At 41.8% G+C, this 12,420-nt stretch overlaps 1 protein-coding gene across 2 annotated transcripts in view; it reads right to left on the reverse strand.

Annotated features, from left to right (window-relative positions):
• Positions 1-12,420, reverse strand: part of PHF2 (PHD finger protein 2) — a 96,304-nt gene that overhangs the window by 38,476 nt on the left and 45,408 nt on the right. For both annotated transcript variants that reach the window (XM_035558246.2, XM_050712738.1), the window contains exons 2-3: positions 6,005-6,090; positions 1,005-1,119 (exon numbers count right to left, since the gene is read on the reverse strand). In XM_035558246.2, coding sequence (XP_035414139.1) covers positions 1,005-1,119; positions 6,005-6,090 — 201 coding nt within the window. The remainder of the gene's footprint in view (positions 1-1,004; positions 1,120-6,004; positions 6,091-12,420) is intronic.

Genomic DNA, 12,420 nt, shown 5'->3' on the forward strand with positions numbered 1-12,420 from the left:
ATGTGATCACTTACTTCTTAGGGTATATTGCTGGTTTGGATTTTGTGTACAAGCCTAGGGTTTTGGATTCAGAAGCTGTTTGTACCTGCAATTTCAGAGGCTATCCTAGGTTACTGAAAACATTCTGCCTAGACTTTAATCCTTTTTTTATTAAATTAGCTTTGCAACCTTTCAAATTGTTCTGTACTCAAAAAAGGCTAAGACAAAGATAAAGCAGGCCCAAATAAAAATAGCCAAGCAAGTAAAAATACTGGGTACTGAATTCAGTGAAATACATCTGTAAGCAAGTACTACAACATTCTGCAGGGGTATTTTCAGCCTTTTCCTTAACCAGCCTAATAACTGATATTTGAAATTAAAGTGAGATCAAATCTTCTGTAAAATGAAGAAGTTTTCTGTTTACCAAGTACATTTTACCAGTTTCTACGGGTACTTCTAAAATAATTAGTCTTTAATAATTAAGAATTCATTTGGCTAATGCCTACTTCAAAAAAAAAAAAATCGCCACTCTTACAAATGGCTGTGAAGCCGCCTAATAAAGTGCAGAACATGTCACCTAACAATTAGCACTATTCATTACCCCAAATAAGAGAGTCTTTGTCACTGTAGCAACTGAGGATGTCATTGTTCTTTTCAAGATGGAGAGACTTCAGCAAAACCATTAGTATTTCTGAGAGCTGGATAATTCTATGCAATAAATTTGTTAGTCTCTTATTCAAGCATATGTTGTAGCGGCCAAACACATTCTTGTTCTTCTCTTCATACATACTCGCATCTACTGAAATCCGCAGGAGCTGAGTTCAATCAACAGTAGATTTTCATACTGCTGCACAAACAAAACATGGAAGAGCCAGGGACATCTGCAATAAGGAAGCGTTCACTTAAACTTCATAACCCTGTACTATCCAATGCCTTCAGCAAGCATCACAATCAGCTTCATACGAAATGGGCTATATCTGCTTTTCCACAAGAGCACTGTTCACTTATGCAGCCAAACAACTTACCTGGGAAAAGTACGACTTCGAAGTTCCTTTATAAAGACTTGACTCCCGTTCTGTACAGGTTTGACCTCTGTAGTCTGTCCAGTATCGTGTTTATGCCAATTTCTTTTCTTTTTCACTGAAAAGGAATGGGTTGGACAGTACCATATGCTAAGTAGAAGAAAATTATTAAAACGTTTGAAGGAAGGACAAATCTTCATGGCATTTCTTAGGTGAGCAGAGATGAGGGGACCCCCACTACGCTGCCATGAAAATTTCAGTATTGCTCTCAATTCACCATTAGACAATTATACTGTAGTCTGAAGATCTATTACATACTGAACAGTGTTCGTTTTGTAACATAAGGGCAACCAGACGGATAATTACTGAGCTGCACAGCTATCACAGGCTTCATGCAAACACAGGCTCTGGACATTTTGTACTTGTCAGACTACACACTTAATCCTTATCATAGAACCCTTAGGAAAGACACTTTTCTGCTCTGTCACTACGTCACATAGGTCTTTATGAACATATTTGTTATGAATTACCTTTGTCTAAAGGTCTGTCCAGCAGTGGTAGGTTTGACATCAATTTGGATGGGCTTTGAATTATGCCCTGCACACAACATGCACATAACAGGGGAAAAAAAAAAAAAGATGCAAGGGCACCACAAATGCAATTTTTACAACTTCTCTTATTTCTAGGATTTGAAAGGCAAGCCAGGTTTATGCATTAACTTAATACCATCAGATAGAAGGTCCCTTATGCTCCCTGTGGGTTACTGACATATAAGCAAGTTTCTCATGGAAAAAGGGTCAGCCGAAATAAGCACAAATAAGCAAGTCAAATGTCTATGTAGTTCTGCCTTGCCTCTGACAGCCAGATAACACAAAGCGAGAAAAACTGGTCCAGTTTTTATCTTAGGCAGCATTAGCTCTCTCAGCTGTTCCTATTTCCACAGTCTGCTTGGACATGCTCATTTTTGCAGTAAACTGTACTGTCCCAAGTGCATATTCATAAAGTTCCAAGAACCATTAGCAGAATTTTCATACATCACAACTTTATTTTTTTACCCCTCACGGAACTAAACATTTTACCTCCAAATCGAGATCTCCTCAGCAGCCATGCATGGATGGCACTCTTTCCTCACACTTTGCACATGCACACACACGTATCCACATACTTTTTCGTTAAGAAAGGAATCCAGAGGCCACAGCTATAAGACATACGGTCCGGAACAAGCTAACTTTTTCCATTACATCTACCAATGAATCCACCCCGGGTTTTGCACAAAGCATGTTGGTTTTATTAGTTCCATGCAGCTCTCCAGCCTAGCTGGATATATTCATTAAAGCTGCTAGTTCTTTATCTTAATGACTCTCAGGCTTAGTGTATTAATTCAGTGCTCCTGGTAACAAAGGAAACAAGCCCTACATGAATGCCGAACCTTCCTCCTCTTCTCTCCTTCCCAGTGAGTGCCCCCTCCCAACAGAGCCATGGAGCACGGGGACTCCTTGCACAAGTCCCAGCAAAACAGGTGTTGCTTGTCACAGTGATGATTAAAGAGCTTATCATATTAGCATGTTCTTTTATTATATTTCAGATAGCATTGCACGTTGAGAAATAGAAGCGACAAATCAGCGTGATTTGAGAAATCCACCGCAACTCTCCAGAAAGCAGCAGGGAGCTATTTCCTTGGGTACCGGGAGGCGGTAGGCATCCACCTCTCACGCAACGACAGCAAGCAGCATCTGCCGTCAGAACTCTCCACAGGAGGTGCTATCTCAAGGATCACAGCAGTCCGGCTGCTGTAGACCATTATGCTACATCAAACAGTCGACATTTGGCCCATTTTCAGCCATTCTCTTTATGTTTCATCTTTACCATGAGCACCGCAGTAAGGATTAAAGTCCATTAACATGTGCAACAAATACTAGCTTTGGCCAGAAAGAGGACTTTTTCTTAAATGATTACAGATTTCTTTTTCTGCAGAACTTTCTGATCAAAATTTGACCTTTGAAAAATATAACCCACTCCTCCGACAGAAAACCCTCCAGAAGAAAGAAGGAATATATTTTTATGATTTGAAAATGTATAATTCTAGACTTCAAAGGTGTACTTACAGTTTTTCAAATGTATTTATGATGAAGGGCTACTTAGAAGCACCATATTAGTTCTCTATTGACTTACATGAAAGGCTGTAACTGTTTAAAAACAGTTTCAGCCTAACTTTGGTCTGCTTGCATCTACGTAACTTCCATGATTCCAGAGAACTTACCCTGATTTTCACTGCAGCAGTCAAACCAAACATTTCAGACTGTGTTATGAAAATGAGTCAAGTCTGCCTTAACAAAGCACTTACATTTTATTTAAATGATGTCAGAAAAATTTTTGTGAATGTGTATAATTTTTCCCAAAGAGAAGTCCCTACAAATTTCATTAAAGTGAAATGGCTTAAAATGTCATATGACAGGAAGCAATTTTCTGAAATAGTAGCCACTAAGCCACATTGGTAAAGTGGAAGAATGTAAGAGGAGGAAAATGATTTTAAAATTTGACATCTGGAAAACATATATTGTGGAATGCGTGCTCCAGAAATACACATATATTTTTAAATCCAGACAAGTTGCATAACAGACAATTGGTGTCTGTGTTTCCCTTTGCTAATCTTGCAATAATTAAATCCTACCAGTGAACAACTGGCTCAGGAACAACACTTACTCATTTATTACAAAATTGATACTGCTAGATAACTCGTTTAAACATATATTGGAACAGTTAATAAACAAATGAAACTGATCATCTTGTGGAAGTCCCAACAGAGGCTAAGTGCAGCATAGCAGGATGTACTGCATACAAATGCCTGCCAGAATGAATGCAGTAAGTCAAGCTGTTCCTGCCTTCATTTACTTGGTCTTTATATTTTCTAGCCTATTGCACTCCGCAAGGAGGGGCTACAGGATAACAGCCTCTTTTTTTCAACAGAATCCATGATTCTATTGGTTAATGGTGAAAACTGCAACGCGGCTTGAGGAATCTGTGATCTTAGACCAAAACTGAAGGTAAGTTAATCAACAACTAATGTTTAAATGTTCCCAAGATCTTTACACGTAACTACTTTGATGGTTGGTCTTGTACATCATCTAACTTTCCATAATGCATCTGTAGAGAGAAAACAAACTCATATTGATCTATGGGAAAATTATATAACACTCTGTATTTCTATGACACTGAAAACTATAACTAGTGACAGTGTTCTAGCTCCACTTTCTGCCATGCTGTACAATGCAGACTGAGGGATATACTGCCAAGTCTGGAGTCTTTTTACTGGAGTAAAAAGAATTAAATAGCCAAAAACCTTCTTAAAGCATCAGAAGACTCTGGTTAGTTTAAACTCTCCTCATCTTAACTAGCATATTCAACTTGTAGTCTTTTTAATCAAAAACTGCCATTTCTGAATTCTACGATTATGCACCACTGTTTTTAACAGGATTTATATTTAATTCCTGATTGTAGACTTTGGCTACTTCTGTCTGATTTCTCACACACACACACTGAAAAGTAGGTGTCTTTCACCATTCATAATTCAAAGCAAAGTGGAAGAAGTCTAAGACATCTCAATGTCATACAAAACTCTCAGAAGTCCTCTGCTTTCTCTCCTACACTGGCTCAATAATAGCCTCAGAGTATCTGTAGTTATACATCCCTTTTCAAGGCAGGCCATTGTAATGACAAACTGCTTGCTTTAAGATCACTTGTGCTTATTTGTTTGACCAATTTCCAGTACATTTGTCAAAAATCTTCCAACAAAACTGATTCATTTAAATCAAAACATTTTGTGGGGACATACTGATTTTGTTAAGTCCTTCAGGACTTGCCTCCCAATTTTATTTATTTATTTTTTTTGCCAGTGTGCCCAATTTGTGGGTGCCCTGCTTGGACCAGTTGTTAGCAGACCATCTGGGTGACAAGAACAGCTGCAGATTGTCCAGGTTTCCAGTTCACACTTTATTTTGAAAAAGAGTGGAAAAACAATTTCAATTTTTGACCACAAAACAAACATTTCAGACCATTCCCCTTTCCTCCAAGAATTTTTTTTCAACTTGAATTTTCAAGACAGTGCAGGAATAATTAGCTGGTTTTAGTATTACTGAGTTTTAATACAACAAAAATCAGTTTCCACCCATCCCTGATTTCTCACTAAAAAAGAAATGTTCTGATTCTGTGTTCGTGGGAGATGAGCACAGTGCTTTTCCTTTGTGTGTTGCTGTAATGTTGCAAAGGAGCGAGAACATCCACATCACTGTTGCTTATTTACAATAAATGGCTTTCAAGTAAAGCATTTAATCTTTTACAGCAATTGGTTTCTTTTTTCTTTCCGATTGTGTAATAGAAAGAATTTGTGAATTAATCTGACCAAAGGCAAACACATCCTACAATTCTTTCCCAGACAAAGCTCCCACTGAGATCAACTATCACTTTTACTCAGGAAAACTTCTACCTGTGAAATAACAGCAAGAACTGGCATCCTCAGCGCATCCTACAATTTTGACTGCCGCTGAAATTGCTACAGTTTTATACCCAGGCAAACCATAACATATTGTTTCTTACTCTTCTCATCAAAAGACAAAAAACACCATGCAGTTTCTGAAAATCACTGTATTAGACCTTTGTCTAGTCCACAGCAGTAAGTGCCTCACAGCGCTTAAGGGAGGACGTGCTATTTTCATCGCAGACTGGGGACTGAAGCAGAAGAGGTAAGGTGCCTTGCATTAGCTCATACACACTGCCTGAGGCCAGGTGAGGCTGGGAGCTAAATTCAGATCTCTAGAATCCAGTCCATGTTCCCCCCGCCCCCGCCCCAACACCTCTTTTCGCCTCATGTTTTGAATTCTAGTTTTTATGACACAATCTATTTACATGTGTCTTACTGTAACAAAACAAAACAAAAGGAAGATTCTTTTGTTTAAACATACAGAATCTGTCATTTATCTGAGGACCAGCCATGCAAGTATACTTACAAGTAGACTTTCCATGGGTTTTCTCACAATTTGGACAGTGATAGATGTCAATGTCTGGTGCCTCCTCTTCTTCAACACCCACACAGCTGGAATATTTAAAAGCAGATATTACATTAGCTTGAGTCAATTTCCAAACATGCAAGCACACAATTAATAATGAAAGAAAAAAACACCACCCTATAAGCTGCGCATTTAGTATGCAGCTATGCTGACTGCTAACGGCTATACCCAAGCAAAACTTAGCTGCTCTTTACACTAGTACAGTCCGATCGGATTTTCTACAGCCTACGTTCCTGATGCGGTGCTAAAAAAGGTGGCTTTCAGAAAGCCACTACCAGCTTACTCTGGACCTCCCATTAAAATGTGGCAGAGAGTCCCCAAGAATGTTTTTTTCCTAAGCAGACCACTTTGTACCTACACATTGTTCTTCAATTGCCCTCCCGCATAAACCTAATTAACAAAACACAACTTCACCAAGCATGTATGGACAGCTGCTAGGTACTGGAGCACTCTGCCGAAGTACACCATATACAAGTCTTCTATAGGTTCCCTTTCTATTACAATATCTGAAGATGAAGAGGAAAAGAAGACACACAGCTCACATCACTTCTGGCTGCCAAGAAGATGGGTTGTATCATGGCAGCTGCTTGGAACACCCACTGAGATTATTTTGGATGCACAACATACGTAACAATACAGTGCAGCCTGCGGGCACTCTGTGTGAATGCAATCCAATGGCACAACACAGCACTGGGGAAAAACAAAACTAAATTGCGAAGGAATGAAGTACCCAAGATAAGATGTTGCGCAGTCGAAGCACTGAGCAGCCAGCCAAATAATCAAACTCCAGAATGGCACCGTTCCTCCATGAGGAGGAAAAGCAAACAGGATTCTGCTCCTGCTTGTTCTGTCTGAAACAGCCCAGACTGCGAGGTGCATGTTTGCAGCACATACGCAAAAATATCCTTCAACTGCCTTGCAGAAAGCTGGGGGTTGTGAGATACAGCTCTCGTGTCATGGCTCCATGGGAGCTCAGCGAGGCAAGAGGAGCCATGAGAGGCAACGAAGGCAGCCTCACCTTGGCCACCAGCACAAACAAGGCTGGATCACACCACAACAGGAGCAGCCTTGGAGTTTCCCTGCTTCACACCCTGAAACACCTTCTCCATGCTCTTCAGTTAGCAAAACCTCCAATATATCTCTTTTGCCAGGGGAAGGGTTTGGACCCATATCATGGAAGTGTCATCTTGCCGCCATGTGCAGCACCTGCCTGGCTATGTGGAGCTCAGAGCTCTTGTTGTGACTTTGGGGGTGCGGGTATGTGCACACACACAGCATGAGTGAGCACACATGCACACACGGGCGTGCTCGGGGCAGCAGGAGCTGCTTTGAAAAAGTGACAGAACCATGTAAATCAAAATACACGATGACCCTCTGCATTTACAGAGGTGGGTTTGAAACCGCTTTGAATCCAAGCCACGCAGTGACGTGTAACGGTAAGGATCATGATTACAATCCACAGATCTACCTGCTTTTGAAAAACAGCATTAAAAAAAAAAAAAAAAAAACAGTGAGTATTCCACCAAGCTGGAAAATGCCAAAGAAGGTAAGATATGGAAATAAATATTTTTTTATGACCACAAAATAAGATTCTGCCAGAAACCTTTGTGGACATTTCCACCCTGTTGTAGCCACCAGTGTAAGTATGGGACCCAGGCCTCGCCAAACTAAAGAAGCTTTGCAACCAAAATTGCAGAAATTCTCATTTTTGTGAGTTCAGCCTGGCTGCAGAACTGCAACAGCACTTCTGGTAAACAAAACTCTGTTTCTGAATCATGTAAAAGTAATCACAGATTTGGCTGATGCTTTTTGTATTAAACAGTTGCTTGAAAAGATACAAAATCACTGGGTCTCCCTGGGCAGACAGCATGGAAAACTGAAGAGTAAGTTTGCAGACAGGAAAAAATCATCGTAACAATCCAGTCCTCAGAGTCAAGTACGTACAGGCAGTAAAATACCAGATTAAGCAGTAGAAAATTTAAACAAACCCTGGCAGATTAGAACAAGCGTAACAGAATGTGGAGGATTCCTCTGCTCGTAAAGCTGCATCAGCTGCTTATGCCACTGGGTTCAGCTTGTCAAGCTTTGTAAAGGTATGGATTAGGCTCTATACAAGGGCTTGAAAAGTCTATATTTAGCTAAACTAAGCAGATGAGACCCTTGGGCACCGCATGGATCGCTACAGGAGGAGGTATGAAAAGCTACTGCAATGGGCAAAGGCTTCAGTGTGGTGGGAGCTATTGTTCTGAGAGCAAGTAAAAATATTTAACTAGAACAAAATGGAAGAGTAAAAATAACTGACCTCAAACTCAAATGGTTCTCTGAAGGCTGCAGTCAACTCTTCCACCACAACACGGCTTTTGAATAATGATTAGCCATTTACAGCTACCAGCAGCCAGAAACTGCTATCCTTACTGCACCTGAAATTGCAAGTACAAACTTTCCAAGCGATCACCCCTACTGAAATGACTCTGACGATCATTAATAAAATTATGAGCTGGCTCCAGTTCGTTCCCCTTTTCTCAGTGAACAGAGCTTGACTTGCCAGCCGCTTCCACCGGCTGGCTTCCACATGAATGTGGGCACAAAAATTGAATTTCCATAGTTAAAGACGCACGATCCCCAAATAAATTCCTGCCAGCACAGGAACAAGGACTGGCTGCTGGGCTGTTGTCAGCTCCACCGCAATGGCCCATCCCTGAGTTTGTCTCAAAAGCACATTTGCACCTGTGAAGGGGGAAGACAAGAAGCTCGCCAGGCCAGCCTTTGGCAGAGGTCAGCGCAGGGTCCTGAAGTGGTCTCCTACCTAACTTACACGTGTATTTTAAACTCAAGGTAGCTAATTAACAACAGAATAAAATCACATTCCAATAGGTGAATAAAACCATTTCATCGACAGCAGCTGAACAGTGCTGCCCTTTCCCTCAAGCCCTGTGTCCCCCCCCAAATTTTAGCACAAAAGGTGCATTGTATTTTGTATCTTTTTTTTTGTGTGAGAATGCTCCACTTTAGTCTCTCCAGTTTCTCTCTTCTTTTTTTTTTTTTTGTCCTATTTGCCTGAGAGAAATGCAAACAAAAAAGACTGGAGTCGACCATTTGACCCCCTACAATGATCAAACAGGCTCCAAGTTAGACAATGCCGGATCCCACGCGGCGTGCCTGGGAGCAGCCTCCAGCAACAGCCCCTGCTGCACCGATTCGCACATTAATCTGTCAATATGAACCCTGGATGCATTACCATCAGCAGCAAAGAACTGGAAAAAAAAAACTCTCAATAGCACTTTTGTGCAATTATTCAGATCTGCCAATGAGATAAAAATGGACACGAGAGGTTCAGCAAAAGAACTGCACATGTAGTGTCGAGGCAGAGCTTACAAAAGCACAGTCTGAGCTGGAAATAAGCTGGGGGAGTGGGAACGCCGGCCAGCGTCGCAGGACAGACACAGCTGCCAGCCTCCTCGCAATCTGTTCCTCACTTGCAGAGGGAACAACTGCATGGGATGCACGCAGCAGGAGCTGGCCTCTGCCTGTGCTGAGCCCTGCTCTCCTGCGGCACGAGGGGAGGAGAGGAGAAAGGTGAGCACAGGCCGGTGGTACTGGCAGGAAGACTCCCACGGGCCAGGAGGAGATGGAGAAGGCTGAGTAGAGAGACACTGCAGCTTCACGGGGCTGGAGGGGTGAAGCTGTGGAGAGCTGCTCCTGTGAGGGGAAGATGGGCAGGGAGCAGAGGGGCGAGCAGCAGCAGGCAGAAGGGGAAGCAGCCTTCAGAACAGCAGCAGGAGCAGACTTAGTTGATCCATTTGTATCAGCAGGCCAAGAATTGGTTTCAGAAAGCCCGTAAAATCCCCAAAACAACGTACTGACATCCCAACAAGATCCCCTTCTGCTGCAAGAGCTCACAGATCAAGTGGCACAGCATTTACCCTACAGCAGTCTGACAGAGGTGGCTGAACACACAGTCCTGCGTACACAGCGAGGGTAACCCACCACTGCCTGCAATTTCATACTCAAACGTGTGCAGGTACGAGGTGGGTGTCCTCTGTACAAGTATTTACAGACCCCCTGACAGTTCTCACTCTCTGTGAACCATCTCTAGCTACAGCTTCTTAACTGTGTGACAATTAGGAAGTTTTCCCAGACTAAATATGTTGTTCCTGGGGAAAGCATCAGGTTCCCAAAGCAGATTTGAAGGAAAAAACTTAATATACGAAGGCTAAAGAAAAAAGGGAAGAAAACACTCCCCAAGACGTCTTGCAAAGACACTGTGGCGTGGGCACGAACACGTGAGAGGCTGCAGCAGCAAGATGCCAGCTGGGAAGCAGGGCAGCAGCCGGAGCTGGAGGTTACGGTGCAAGCCACAGCAGTGCAGATGCAGGCAGCACAGCGGCCTCAGAAAACGCGCTCCACGTCTTTGCCCAAGTGCAGTAAAGCTAGAAGAAGAGGTTAATTGTTACGTATCCAAGAATATCTCGTTGGGATGATTTAAAACAACTTAATGGCTAACTTTAAATGTTATTAAAATAATTTAGCTCAGGTTGAGGCAGTGTAAAACTGATTTGATCATCAGATAAAAGCAAAGCACTGTTATTGATGCATTTGAATTTTACCAAAAGTGTTATAGGCTAATAATAATAATAATAAAAGTAAATCATTTGTTACTGTAGCTGTTTAAGCTGATATATCGCACATTTTACAGTGACTTAAATGAGAATTAGCACTAACAGAAGCATTTGCAATCAGAGGTTAGAAATTACATTTTTATTAGAAACTTTGCTCTTTGCCACTTTAAAACAAAATTGCTTCTGTGTTCACAATGAAGAGATATTCAGATGTTAGTATTCTGACAAAGTTAACGACTTTTTATATGCAGGCAACAACAACAAAAGGTGCATAAATCTGAACTGTTTTTATAGCACGAATGTCTATGAGGACCTTGATTTGTAATCTTCAATGAGATGACATTTAAGTAATTTTAGGAGAAAAATTAACCCATCCTATTAAGGGGTTAATGAGAAAAATTAATCCATTCCATTAAAACCATGTAATAACCATTATCATACAGAAGACAAGTGCAGAAAAATATCAAAGAACAAAACAACCAGACAAAAGGCAATTTGATGGGAAAGAAACTAAAACTTAGTAATACATAAATAAAACTTGTGAAAACAAACCAATCTTACATTTTATCCTTTCTCAAGGACCACTATTGCACAAACTACAAAGCAGCATGAAACGTAAGGTCTTCACACAGAGAACTGGGTCTCTAAGAAGCGTTGCAAGACAGCACAGATGGAAATGACGGCAGCTTCCCGGGATGCTGAGCACCTGCAAGATTCGGTTGTGTTTGGTAACCCATCAGGGAGCACACTTCGTTCAGGTGAGAAGAGGCACCCTGTCCTCACTCCTCTCTCTCACCCCTAATTGCAGGTCCCAATTTCTGGAGTGGGGAAAAAACATTCTTTCCCTACTTTCCGGCTCATCCAGCTGATTACAGATTTAACCTGTTAGCTTTCATTTCATGCCATGGTTTATCCACTTCCTGCTGAGGCACTCTGCTAAGGCATTACATGTAAATACACTCTGTCTACAGAGAAGGCCAGCACAGCTGTACCTACCTAAAGGCACGGAAGGTGTCACTAACAGGACTGGGGGATTTGCTCAGGTTACCCGGCAGGCCAGCAGCAGAGCTGAACACAAAACAGGTCTCCAGAGCTTGCTGCTAAGTGCAGTAGTGTCTGTCACAACCACTGTCAAATACACTGTTCAGAATTTGTAACTAGCAAATAAACCGCTGGATTAGTTGTTATATTCTGTTTATTTAATTTAACTTCCATTTTCATCTTTTACCACTTCACTAGAAGCATGCCAAAAGCTTAGAGAATTTTAACACTGGTAAAAAATGACATTTTAACTCTTATTTCACACAACTGCATATCTGCTTCTCCTTCTTTTCCTGAATCAGTCCAAAGCCAAATAACTTCAACCACCAGCCACAGACCTGGAAACTGCATCGCATGGCTGAAGAAGTTCCTCACAGCTCAGGAACAGCTTTCGTCCAGCTGCTTCACGAACGTGAATCCAGACACATGGGAACTTTCTGCACAAGCATATGCAACCTTTGAGGCATGTGAGGACCCAACAGGATGAAGTTCAAGGCCACCTCTGCCATGCATATGCAGGGAACCAGGGGTGTTCTTCCCACCGAAGGATTTAGGAGAGCCTGGGTCTCAGTGTCACCAGCACAGCCCCAGGCCAGGGCATCCTGACGTACTGAGTGCCCAGGCACTGACCCACACTAGTCTACAGGAGACAGGCTGCGATGCCTGACAACCCTTCTTGTGCTGAACGATTAATGA

This window comes from Cygnus atratus, chromosome 10 (assembly GCF_013377495.2).
Source record: "Cygnus atratus isolate AKBS03 ecotype Queensland, Australia chromosome 10, CAtr_DNAZoo_HiC_assembly, whole genome shotgun sequence".
NCBI classification, from domain to species: domain Eukaryota; kingdom Metazoa; phylum Chordata; class Aves; order Anseriformes; family Anatidae; genus Cygnus; species Cygnus atratus.